This window comes from Lethenteron reissneri, chromosome 20, assembly GCF_015708825.2.
Source record: "Lethenteron reissneri isolate LAM-NWPU_2019-01 chromosome 20, ASM1570882v1, whole genome shotgun sequence".
In the NCBI taxonomy this organism is placed as follows: domain Eukaryota; kingdom Metazoa; phylum Chordata; class Hyperoartia; order Petromyzontiformes; family Petromyzontidae; genus Lethenteron; species Lethenteron reissneri.
In genome coordinates, this window is record NC_083798.1 from 11,663,564 (window position 1) to 11,676,769 (window position 13,206).

At 46.8% G+C, this 13,206-nt stretch overlaps 1 protein-coding gene across 1 annotated transcript; it reads right to left on the reverse strand.

The window, feature by feature from the left end:
* Positions 1–53: 53 nt before the first annotated feature.
* LOC133344760 (transmembrane protein 106B-like) lies at positions 54–12,849 on the reverse strand. Its single transcript, XM_061554894.1, has 8 exons — positions 12,510–12,849; positions 6,773–6,995; positions 5,994–6,057; positions 4,051–4,210; positions 3,001–3,141; positions 2,821–2,858; positions 2,160–2,213; positions 54–1,478 (listed from the first exon to the last, which is right to left on the reverse strand). The coding sequence occupies exons 2-8, from the start codon at positions 6,897–6,899 to the stop codon at positions 1,340–1,342; spliced, it is 723 nt and encodes a 240-aa protein (XP_061410878.1). The 5' UTR covers positions 6,900–6,995; positions 12,510–12,849; the 3' UTR covers positions 54–1,339.
* Between the last annotated feature and the right edge of the window lie 357 nt (positions 12,850–13,206).

The window sequence follows — 13,206 nt, forward strand, 5'->3', positions numbered from 1 at the left end:
GGGTAAACGTAAACAATTTTGATTTGCACAGGAAGCATGCACTGTACACGGTATGCGTCTTTAAAATGGTCACCAGTGAAAATTTATTGAAAAACAGTAACAGAAAATGCTCTCTCCAGGACCACACGTGCATAGAAAGTGACGTATTTTTTGACGCAGTACGTGCAGTGAAAACTAGCTTAAAATCACATCACATCCTGGATTCGCTTTCACTCTCAACAATCTCGCACACAAATGTGGTAAATAATGCTCCAAGAATACAATTACACATGCAATTAACAGAAAACCATTTAGTCTTGCGTAATTATGCACGATAAAAAAGCAGCACCCAACGCATAAATTAGCCAGTCTTGAATCAAAAAGAGCAGATATGCTGCAAACTTTATAAAGTGACCTCCAGCAGTGTGCTTATCCTCCTATTGCATAGAGTTTTCTGCCTCATCCTGTAGCTCTCCCTGATGCATTGTTTAGGCTGTACCTGAAGCTCCTAAAAAGTGAAACTAAACGTCGGGCATCGCGCCGAACAACACGCGGTGCGACCCGAGACACAGGGCGGACACAGCTGGATTGCGTGCCCTCTTACAAACACTACCCCTCTGTAAACAACTGTCGTCCTAAATACGTTGGAAATATTTTGGCCTGCAAAGAGGCGCTACCGGATTTGCACCAGCCTCCAGGGGGGGGCCTAAAGCAGTTGACAAACTCAACCTAAACGTGCCCTATCGGTAGCTAAGGTGTATTTCACAGTCTGATCCGTACACGAATGGGAGCCTGCCTGGGAACACCAGTCCATGTAGGCTCGGGCTCCGAGGTGGAACAATGGTCATCGCAGATTTCTCACGTTAGATTAAACCAGGGGGGGTGGGGAACCTTTTTTCTGCCAAGGGCCATTTGGATATTTACAACATCATTCGCGGGCCATACAAAATTATCAACTTAAAAATTAGCCCGTTATATTTGGTCAAACATTTAATTAACTCACCCCTAATGTGATGGCTGGAACTGCTTCTCTTTGGCGAGGCGTGGTGATGTTAGCTGGTATTGATGATGCTGCTACTCGCAACTGCTTTTCCAGGTTTGCTCCTAGTTTTATTGAATTTCGAGTCCCGCCTGCGGTTGCCTTGGCAGGGCCACACCAAATGACTTCTCGGGCCTTATACGGCCCGCGGGCCGGACGTTCCCCTCCCCTGGATTAAACAAATACAACTACTGCTTACAACTTTAACGAAAAAATAACGTGGCAATCTTGAACGATCTGTCCAACAAATTCAAGTGACTATGTGTCGACGATGATTATTGGTCAGTACTAATGAGCCGGAGAGAAAGGGGGGGGGGGTCATTAGTAGAGTTTTGGCAGCCACGACTTCATGTGGATAGGCACGGGATGAGTCACGTTCGCTCCGCAGTCGAAGTAGCGGAAGTCGTCGACGGTCGACTTCTGTTGGTGGTTGTTCAACACATCCATGACAGCCGTCGTGCTACACAGGACCAAGCAAAGAGAAAGACAAAGATGCGCCATATAGCCTCGAAAAAAACAGAGCGAGCACCTATGAAGGCCGGCACGACACACGAGGGGGCTCGGTGGCTAACAACATGCCCGGGCCACCTTTGTCTCCCTCGTGGCGATGTTTCCATGTGGCACCAGATACTCATTTAAGGCTGAACACACTGAGAGGAGGCACAGTGCTGGTCCGGGATAATCGTCACCGGCGTTAGTCACGAGTGGGAACTGAACTTGGATTGCGGGATTCGTAGTGCAGCGTGCTAACCTTACATTACTGCCTCCACTTACCATGCACCAAAGATCCCCCCGTGTAGCCTGTAACAGACTGTTGGGGCAAGTGCTGTTCACGAGCATCTATGAAGGCCGACACGGCACACGAGGGGGTGGGTGGCCAGCACCACGCCCTACCGCCTTTGTCTTCCAAGTGGCGATGTTTACACACCGCACCAGGTACTCATTTGAGGCCGAGTCGGCCTAGGACCGGTTCAGATAATCGTCACCCGTGTTGGCCGTGAGCACTGAGCTCTAACCACGACACCACTGCTCCCCACCTCACTCACCCGAATCGGCGTACGCACTTCTGCGTTGTCAAGGTTCGTTTATATTCAAGGCGAACACTGAGGAGTAATTTTAAACGGGTGACATTTCCACTTACTGCAGTTTGAAGAACACGTTGTGGACCTTGATTGTTGGCTTGGAGCAGTATCCACTGAAACGCAAGAATGGTGACGATCACACTCTCAGTATATGTGTGCGTTTTTGTGTACATAGGGCTACGAGGTTGCTCTAGGAGACGGCAGTATGGCAATGGATTATTGAATCCATCCGTGCTAAGCGCCGTGGTGGTGAGATGTTAACTACCTGGCCTAGTATACAGGAGGTTGTGGGTCCGATTCCAACCCTGATTCCCGTTGTATAAATTTGGAGTTTACACGTTCTCCCCCCATGTTCGCGTGGATTTCTATCCGGGTCCTCCGGTTTTTCCCTCCACATTTAGAAACGCGCATTTAAGAGTATTTGGCTGCTATAAATGTCCACGTGGATAAGCCACTTCGTTGAGCTATTTCGTTGTGGCCAGGTCGCTACTGAAAAAGAGCTACAAGGTTTGGTTTAGTATGCGTGGTGGGGTTTATCTGGACACTCTGCTGTCCTGCCACATGAAGCCAAACAACACTTGTTCATGAAATTATGTAAACATCCCAAAGGTAGCAAGACCTTCCCGAAAAGAAGTCTTTAGATACTCGGCGATGCTCTGTTATGCATGATGGATTATATCATCCGTATTGTGTGCAAACAAAAAATCTAAATATACTTACTATATCCCAAATATCGACAGAATAATGGATAGTCTTACCTAAACAAAAGAAACCAAGAGGTTAAGAGAAACAAAACAAAATCATACATTTGGTAAGCTACATTAGAACAATACCACACAGCACTTGTTCCCGAAACAGTGTTTCGAAGCGAGTGTTGGAAATGTTGCGTGCGCTTCTTACTTGACCCTGGCTATGAGGCTTCACCACAAGGCCCTTGTCGAAGCAGGTTTTGTTCAGCACATTGTGACCAAACTCAATTTGAATGCACGTGCTGTAAAGGTCGATGGGGTAGTAGTTGCTGTTCTCAATGACGATGCTGGTCTGTGTGGGAAACAAAAGTTCCCATTCATCATCAACATCACCACCACCACCACAATCACCAAATATCTCAATGCAAGTCCCTCCTGAATAAGTAATATTAAAAAAAAAATTTTTAAACACGCTTTAATGAAATGTACCGTACTAGTAATGGCAGAACTCCACGACTCCAGGAAATGGCCCTGAAGCTTGCCATAACGTAAGGGACCGTGGTCAATTACAGCCAACGTGAGTTGAGCATGGACAATTAGAGGCAAGCCGAAACATAACATATACATTTTTTTTTAAAATGTTTTATATTTTTTATGATAGAATATAGTATTGTCATCAGTATGACATAAGTATACCAAGTTTGCAGTCGATACCACATTGGGAAGTGGGTTAAAATTGAGTTACAAGATTTGAGGATACGACAACAACGACAACAACAGACAGAGTGAGTTAATAAAAAGTGAGTAAAAATTAGTCTGGAAAATGTGAGGCTTTCCAGGGTAAATTAAGGCAATTTTTCATACGCAGTTACATTTCTTATTTATGCTTACATACAGAACAGGATGAGAAAAAGTTCATTCCTTGCCCCCTTAGTAGCATGTCTTCTAGACCAGTGTTTCTCAAATCCAAATTGTTAGGAAGTCACTGAAGCTATGCACTTTTCAATCTAGATGGAAAACGAATTTGTTCAGAATTGCTTTTTGTGTTTAGTTTGTCCTTCCCCAGTACCTCCGATGTGCACGGTTGGCTACGTACGATGCGGTCTTCCATAACCCTCCGCCTTTTCGTGATTACCAATCTTCACCAGTCCTTACACCGACAGTCGTGCAATATTTTGCACGTCTATCCAAAACACGTTTATGTAAACAAAAGCACTGCCGAGGACACTCTCTGTAACCGAGAGACGACGGGGCAACATACCGTTACATTCATGATGACGGTGTTGCTGTTCTCGCTGAAGAAGACATAGACAGACTCGATGTCCCCATTGCTCACGAGCACCGAGCGGGGAAACATGAAGAAGATGAGCAGCCCCGACATCAAGAGGCAAGTGAGCATGGAGAGTAGGACGTACCGCAACCTGCAGGGCACGGGGATACATTCTCGTATGACTGCCATCGCGCGCACGACTTGCCGCGGGACACACCCCCCTCCCCCGCCGAGCAGAAAAGAACCCGTGACGTGACCCGATCGATGATAACGCGTTTCGCAGATTGTCGTAAAGGTTTCTTTTGCAGTTCGAATCCAACAGGCTGCCCCTGGTTAATACTGTAGGAGCATTCACCGTAAAATTGGTGCCATCTTCTTCACAGTGGATGTTAAAGATCCCGTGACTTCGTTCGAAAAGAGTATGCTAATGCATGCGTGGGGGCACCCGTGTTAAAATTTGAAAAACAATTACTTTCAAATTATTCAATTCAGATTCTATATTGCAACTATCACCCCCTATTGGCAGATTTAATGCTCACTTGTTTGCCAGTGCTGACAAGCGAGTCATCTCGTGCCACACAGGGACAGCTGCCACGTGGTGTAGGGTGCTTTGATATGTATGCCAAGACATTTAAGCACAACGTAAATTAAAAGATTGTATTTCAATATTGCATATTGCTTGCGTGTTTCCCCCCAGTTTATATCCTGATTTTGCAATCGGCCCCGCAAACGCGAATATAATATCCCTCTGAGATTCCTTCAAGTGACCTCTGAAACACGCGAAAGGGGGCAGCACTCTCGCACCTGCCCCGAAATGGAGAATTCATTTAATGTCAGTGAAATTTATATTTTTAATTCTCAAGAGCTAAATTTCTTGCCAAATTAAGCAATTGGTGACCTGGCTGAGGCTACCAACGCTCTCGCCTCTTAAGAACCTGGTTTAAGCACAGGCGGCTTCCTGGCACTGAACTCTGAGCCACCTCCGAATGCTCATTTATAACACATTCCTGCGGAGGGAGCTGGTAGGAACGTTGGGTTGCTCGGTCAATGGCCAGGGTCAACGGCGGCGTGGTGTATTCCGCAAATATGGCTGACTGTGAGGGCGGGCACAAGCCGGCGTGAGTAGGTTAAACGTTGAGTTGTATAAGGGCACTACGTTATTTTTGACCAGCCCCTCCCCACCCAGCCCCTCCCTCCCCACCCAGCCCCTCCCTGCGCGACGGACGGACACAATAATCCCCTGTGGGCTGGTGGAACCAGGTGGTTCCTACCAGTAAATTCAGACTTGGTCAACAATGCACCCGACTCGCGCGAGTGCGTGCAGAGTAGAATGTACATGCATTGAAGAAACATTCAGAGGCCCCACTGCTTGGAGAGAGAGCTGCTCGGTTGCTGCGTTGACATATGGCGGAGAAAGTATGAAATGCCGTGATGAGCAGGATTGAAAAGTGGACAAAAACATGAAAACTCAACGATGAAGCTATTTTTTTATTTTACCATAAGGCCCACTGAGCTATATAGCTCTTTTTCAGAAGCGACATGGCCACAAATGATAGCCCAATAAAGTGGCTTATCACGTGGAAATGTATCACAGCCAAATAACTCGAAACGCACGTTTATAAATGTGGAGGGGAAAAAAAACGGAGGACCCGGATAAAAATCCACCTGACCACAGGGAGAACATGCAAACTCCAAATATACAGCAGGCGTCAAGGGTCAGGATCGAACCCACGACCTCCTCTATACCAGACGAGGTAGTTAACATCAACCACCAGTCAATGTGCTGAACGTGAGGTTAGGGTTAGGGTTAGAGTAATTGCAAGTGAGCATTAGCGGACGATTGGCTAGTTTGTTAGAGTTAGGGATCACACTTATTGCCAAATTTGGATTTTTATGGGTTAGCTTCTTGGCCTTGGGAGGTCCGGCGCTCTTACGTTTTGCTTGGCGTTAGGCGATGGTCATTGAGTGGAATCAGTGCCACCAGCCTGTTCGCCTCGTCTGCCATTGCACAGGGGACACGGGAGAGACGGGAGAGACATACAGGGGGGATATTGCGTAGTGCACCACAGGACACTGTCAATGCACTTTTAATGCAACTCACTCGTACACATGATAGATGGAAAATGCCCCGACGCTTGAGAGCTCAAAATAACCTTTGGTCTTATAAAATAAATATTCAGTCTTTGCCCCCCAAATTTGATCAGAATTGTGCTATCAGAGTCATGGCATGATACAGATAATCCATTTGGATATCTCACACAGCAGTGCGACCCTTTGTGTTAGTACGGCCCACGGAGGTGGACATCACAGAGCTATTTCTGATGTCCCTTTAAGTGGCATCTGGTCCAAACGGTAAGGACGAAGCACTTTCAACCACAGGGAGAAGTATTTGTTGCATTCGAGTCAAACTGATATTTTTTAAAATTCTAAATTGTTTGAATTTTCTGAACGAAGTGCAAACCCGAATGTCATGTGCAATCATTGGTGACCAGGCTGAGGCCATCAACTCGCTACACTTTGTCATACTTGTCATACCCTGATGACAACAGAACCCATCAAAAGAGAATCAAATATAGCGCAGGCCGGAAAACCACGAGTATCAAACAACACACGGAAACGAGTACCAAAATCATTCATCCTTTGTCACATTGTGCAAAAAACCATGAGCAGTTGCCAAAGTACTGGACTGTTATCCAACACACAGGAATCTCACCTCTCGGAACGCGGCCAGTGCCTCGGCACGTGGGGCAGTTGTTAATGCACGCGTAGCTGTGCCTGGGCAATCTGCCCAGCAGCGGCGACTTCTCACTGGCGTGAGCGTTGCCCTCCTCGACCTCCATCCTTTTCCCGGGGAAGTACTACGCCCTCAGCGAGACGCGGCCGATAGAGGGGCACCACCCCCACCGCTGGGCTTCACGTAGGTTCAATTTGCTGACCTGTATGTACACGCAGGAGCGGTGGGTGCAGTGGTTAGCGCGCTGCGACTCGAGTTTGATTCATAGCCATGGCCGACAGGTGCGGAAAGTGATGCAAGATTCAGTCATGCTGCCTCGCTCCTTGCCCTTCACACAATCCGCACTTACCAGTGGCCCGAGTTCGATACCTGGCCAAGATACGTATCAGTGGTGATTTCTGAAGCAGTCCTAGCCCTGCACGAACTCACACTGGCGAGCATTGTGAAGTAAGTGTGTTTGTAGCTAAACACAACATTTAAACTACGGGCGTGTCTCGCTTAACGAGCAAGATACGTTCCGCGAAAATTGGTCAGTAAGAGAAAACTCGTCAAACGACCGTCGTTTTCCCGGTGACTGCCGTGTTAAAAGCTGGGCTCCGTGTCACGCCCAAAATGTTCTGCTCTTGGTAATTTTTTTCACGTAAGAAATCAACAGCACTATGATTTTAAAATAAAGTAATACATCAAATGTAACCCCAAACATCAAGAACCACAGTGCAAGATCCCCTGTGCAGCCTTAACAGACTTATGGCAAGTGCTGTTAGCGAGCACCTATTAAGGCCGATACGCACACGAGGGAGTGGGTGGCCAGCACCACGTCCGGCTGCCTTTGTCTCCCCAGTGGCGAAGTTTAACACACCACACAAAGTACTCATTTGAGGCAGAGTCGTCCTAGGGGAGGCCCAGAACCGGTTCAGTTAATCGTCACTGGTGTTGGCCGTGAGCGGGAATCGAACCCGAGTCGCCGGGTTCGTAGCGCAGCGTAGTGCTAACCACTGCACCACCGCTCCCGGCACCCACCCAGCCACCCATGATAAGGGGTCATCCATTGAGTACGTACGCATGGAGGGGGGGTTAACCCAAATGCGTAGCTTGCGTATGGGGGGTCTACTGACAATGTATGCACGTATAGCAAACGGGGGGGGGGGGGGGGGTGAAGCCTCGATAATAATGTGTCTACATTGGCCTTTAAATGAGTTAGATAGTCCGGCGGTGGACTGCTTTCTTAAACACGTGAATATTATTTATCCTTGATCGTTTCTGCGTGGATTAAATATCGGCCGTTCTATAGGATTCGGGGGGGGGGGGGCGTCAAGTGTACGTACGTAGGTAGGGGGGGGTGTAAAAAGTACACGTGAGTACAGGGAGGGAGGGGGGGTCAAGTTTTGACAAGATTTTTTGCGTTCGTACTCAATGGATGGCCCCTAACACGCGCTTCATGCAGCACAGCTGGTAAACAAACTGGCGGGCCGCAGTGCGCCCCCTGCCGTCAGGGGAAGCATATTTATGGGTCGGTCTCCGCTCAATAAGCGAACATTTTGCTCGTTTTGCAAACAAATTGGCTCTAAATTCAAATTGCTCGTTCTAGCGAATTCTCGTATAAAAGAACGCTGGTTAGACGAGACACGCCTGTATTGTGTTTACCAGGTGAAGCCCACTGAGCTACGGTGACTCTCTCTCTATAGGCCTCTAAACTCTGTGTCTATTGCGTCTCTCCATGTCTCGACCTTGTTCACGTATCACAAACATAACCGCACTGGGCTAACATTTGTGCGTCTCCAACCTTCAACTACTGCCCTACTTTTCACACGCTTTCTTTTAATTTACTCTGTCTGTTGTTGCTGTCGTTGTTGTAGTATCCTCAAATCTTGTAACTCATTTTAACCCACTTCCCAATGTGGTATCGACTGCAAACTTGGTATAGTAGTAGGTTTTTACCCTATAAACTGGTACAAAACTGACACCTTTATACAAGGCATCATGTTTGCAATAACCGCAACACAAGCAGTCAAAATGCTAACAAAAAGAAACAACTCTGATAATGGTAATGATGCACTGTCCTTGAAGTTGATTGGTCCACACCCGAGACAGCTTTCCTTCGAGCCTAGTCTCCATTGGTGTTGGACCAGATGACGCCAAAAGACCAGATGACGCCAAAAGGACAGTGCATATCATTACCATTATCGGAGTTGTTTCTTTTTGTTTGCATTTTGACTGCTTGTGTTGCGGTTATTGCAAACATGATGCCTTGTATAAAGGTGTCAGGTTTGTACCAGTTTAAAGGGTAAAAACCTACTACTATATTTTGCCACTGGTAAAGGAGGTCTCATAGTGTAAACTTGGTATACTTATGTCATACTGATGACAATACTATTTTCTATCATAAACAATATATATTTTTAAACATTATTTTTTATATGTTATGTTTCGGCTTGGGTCTAATTATCCACAATCAAATGACGTTGGCTGTAATTGGCCATGGTCCCTTACGTTATAGCAAGCTTCGGGGCCACTTCCTGGAGTTCTGCCATTACTAGTACATTTAATAAAAGCGTGTTTTTCAAAAAGTTGTTTTAAATATTACTTATTGTCGAGACAGCTCTGCGAGTGTGCATCAACAATGTAACATTATACCATGTGTTACGTACACCTGCCCAGCATGTGCAGGGTTTATGTCGACTTCAGTATCACAAATATTAGGCCAGTGTCAACGCAATCGGCGGTAGCTTCTGTCCGAACATAACCCATGTGGTGGAGGAACGTGTTGCAGCTGTGTGGTGTTCATGTTAACAAGTTCTCCAGAGTAGAATGAGGAACGCCTTCAATGGGATTGCAACAAATGTGTTTTTTTTTGTACCAAACAGAGTTTGACCTTTAAAGCGTCATGTACGTATTTGCTGTCTGAATTCCTATTTTTAAGAGCAAGGCAGGGGGTGTGTGTTTGGGTCAGGTTTTCAAGACTGGCAACTGAGTAACATAAGGCAACCACGAAATCTACTAAAAACGAATCTATAATGGAATTGGCAAAAACATGACTCTAAAGTGGAAACATCGTTTGAAGAAGACTCAATGAAGCCTTCATCGATAAAAAAAACCAATGTTCCCTTTTATATTACCATTATTGCCTACGATTATGCATGACAGCGAGGGAAGGCAACAGCTTTGAGAGACTTTTTCCCAACAATAGATGGATCGTGGCTTCTATTGTTGTGGAGAAACAGCGTTCTCTGGGAAGCCTTGGCGAGTCGCGGCCATTAAAGAAAACGAGACCAGTTAAATGTGATGACAATACTCATGTATATCTACTTCTATACACACATACTCTTGTATATTATTTATGGGGACCCCTTTTGCCAGGAATGTAACCAAAATGATGCGAATTTAAGAATAGGATGTTTACCATACTCTTTGGTTCTTTCGGTAAAGTCACGTAGGCAAAAAATAAAATAAATAAACTAATTTGCACGAAACATTCTTATGTTTTGTTAATTTTATTTTTTTACCCACGTGACTTTCCGAAAAAAACAACCAGTATGGATTCCTGCAGGTCACGAAAGCTTCAAATCAAGGTTGTTTACCCTTTCTGGAATAAAAGAGGTTACTAAGTTCAAACACCAAACAGGAACCTTTTTCAAGGCATCAAGTCTGCATTAACCACACACAGTACATGTGGCGAAACATGCAATCAAACATGCTCTGATAATTATCAGGACATGTTTATAATAAATGCATTGTTTTGCCACAAGTATGTGTGGTTAACGCAGACTTGAAGCCTTGTAAAAGCTATACATACTTGTAATTATTCACATGTAAGTGATCTGCGAGCCATCCTCACGCACTCGCACCACGCAGACATGAAATCTCCGCACTCAGCATAGCACGGACCCATCACACGCACGGGTTAAAGGGCGCTGACGTCACACGGACCCGGCGTGCTGTTGAGGCTACGAGACGCACGTTCGCGGTTGGTTTTGGGACCGAGTTTTGCTGTGGGTTGAAGAATAAACCAGTGCGTAAACCATTCTCCGATTCCTATTCACGCACATGATGCTCTGAAGAAGGGCTATTGCCAGAAACGTCTCCCGATTTCTTTTTTTTTCTTGGAAGGCAATGTTGTTGACGAGTGTGTCGAGATACGATGGGTATGACGAAGCATCATCACGTGTGTTTGTATAGCAGTGCGGCACGACACGTGGAAGGAGAATGAAGATTGACCCTTGCCCATTACGGGGCACACTTTTTGACCGTGTGCGTGTGTATCTGTGTGTGTCTGTGTGTGATAATCTGAACCGGTCCCGGGCCTCCCCTAGGTCGACTCAGCCTCAAATAAGTACCAGGTGCGGTGTGTAAACATTGCCACTAGGGAGACAAAGACGGTCGGGCGTGGTGCTGGCCACCCACCCCCTCGTGTACCGTTCCGGCCTTCATAGGTGCTCGCTAACAGCGCTTGCCCCTACAGTCTGTTAAGGCTATACGGGGGATCTTAGTATTTGTGGTGCTGGTCTCTGTAATACATAACCAGTACACGGTGCATTCGATACCGATGTGCAGATAAAAAAAAGCAAGCTCACGCGGTGCTCACAAAAACACAGCGAAAGACAAAACAAAAATACATCTATAGAGTTGATTTTTTATGATACAAAAAAAATATATGACCAATTAGCCGTCTTAAAAAAAAGACATGCCTGCCCACTATCCTGTTCTTGTGTACGGCAGTGCGTTTCGGGAGATACATGCCAATGCCGAGGTATCATAGCCACCACGACGAGAGGGCTTGAGCAGAGAGATTAAGAAGGCTTCGTGTAGTTTTGCCAATTCCTCATCTTCCTCGGCGTTGGCGGAGCGTAAAACTACGGTAGAGTTAAGAGCCTTCCAAACTACGAGTCTCCCACTGGGTTGGTGATGACAGGGCATCTGAAATAATCCGAAGAGTCATTTATTTGGTGGCAGTAAAATTGGCTCCGACCACCATTTTCTCGCAGTCCTGGCCAGCAGGACCTGCCTGACTCGACACGTTTTCCAACTCTTTGCATTACAAGTTTCATTTTCGTGCATACATTTTCGATCACAGTCTCGGCATGATGTCAATGATTAATATAACCATCCAATACCCGACAGAGCCGTCATAAAACAAACTCATAAAACACTGGGGAAGGTTAAAGCAAACATCTCAACAGCATCGTCCTAAACAAAAACACGTAATGAGACGTTGTGAGGCTTTCTTGGACACGTTTGTTTTATTCTATTTAACGCTTCGCAGATACATCAACACGCTCGTTTGGCTCCGTAATTAGTGGATTGTGCTTTTGTTTTAACAAGTCACTGGGAACAAACGTAACCATTATCGCGGCGAGTGATGTCCTGAACCCCTAACGCGCCCTTCTTAACCCTTCCCCCACAACATCTTCACCAAACCCGCCCTGACCGGAATGGCGAACTCTGCTCGAGGTCAAACAAAGAGGGCCCCGTGCCCCCGTGGCCATCAACAGGCGCCTAACAATTGGAGAGCGAACAACACGCCGACCGACGCTGCGCGGCTTAGGGAGTTTCATGCGACGGAGCTAACGATCTTATTCTGTACCGGCAAAACGGAGATATTGTCTCGACGACAACAAAAATGTCGCGATAGCAAAACGGCAAATACAAATGGGGTGGTGGCCTCGCGAGCCAATGTTTAAAGCCATACACAACCACTCGCCGTGGAGTGAATACTTACATGGCGTTGGTTAGCCGCCTCCTCGGCTCACCAGCTATGCTTGCTGCCGCTTGAATCTCCCAAATGTTCAGCTATCTTGGCACGCCGAGGATGCGTGTGTGTGTACCTCTGTGTGACCCCCACACAAAGAACGCTGGGGGAGTGTTACTAACGTCCAGGCAGGCGCGCGTGCGCGCAGGAGTAACGCCAACTCCCAGACACGAAAGGCAAAGGTCCCCGGATAGCTCACGAAGAGGGATGGAGGAGGGGTGGGACAACAACGCTCACGCCGTGCGCAACTCTGGGACTGTACTCGTGAAAAACCATTTCCTGTGAACCGAAGCGGAAATGTAACCCGCGGCCTCGAAGCCACCGATCTTATCACGTGCCGAGCGGCGCTTTGTGGGTGTGTGTGTGCCAACAGCATCGAACCCCACCCCGTGCCGAGCAGTGACTTGGTGGTGCCAGCACTTCAACTGCGGAAGAATTTTCTTCTGCTCACTCAGAGATCACAGAGGGGCTCGGTGAACCTGCTGCTCAGGCTGCATGCAAACGTGAGGGCTCAATCCAGGAGCTCAGTTCTAAGTAATTTAAAGGACCAATTGAGGAACTCGGTTCTAAGTAATTTAAAGGGTCTCACAAGGAAGCCCATTGAAGTGTTAGGCACGCTTTCGTTTAAAGAAGTGAATGCGTTATTTTCAGAGGCACATTGGGCGAC

Excerpts from the sequence above, each read along its gene's own strand:
- LOC133344760 (XM_061554894.1), bottom strand. The coding sequence starts at position 6,899 with ATGGAGGTCGAGGAGGGCAACGCTCACGCCAGTGAGAAGTCGCCGCTG. Across the intron at positions 4,211-5,993 it reads CGCCTAACGCCAAGCAAAAC|GTTGCGGTACGTCCTACTCT; the intron begins GTAAGAGCGCCG and ends CGTGCCCTGCAG. Across the intron at positions 3,142-4,050 it reads CCGTCATCATGAATGTAACG|ACCAGCATCGTCATTGAGAA; the intron begins GTATGTTGCCCC and ends TTTCCCACACAG.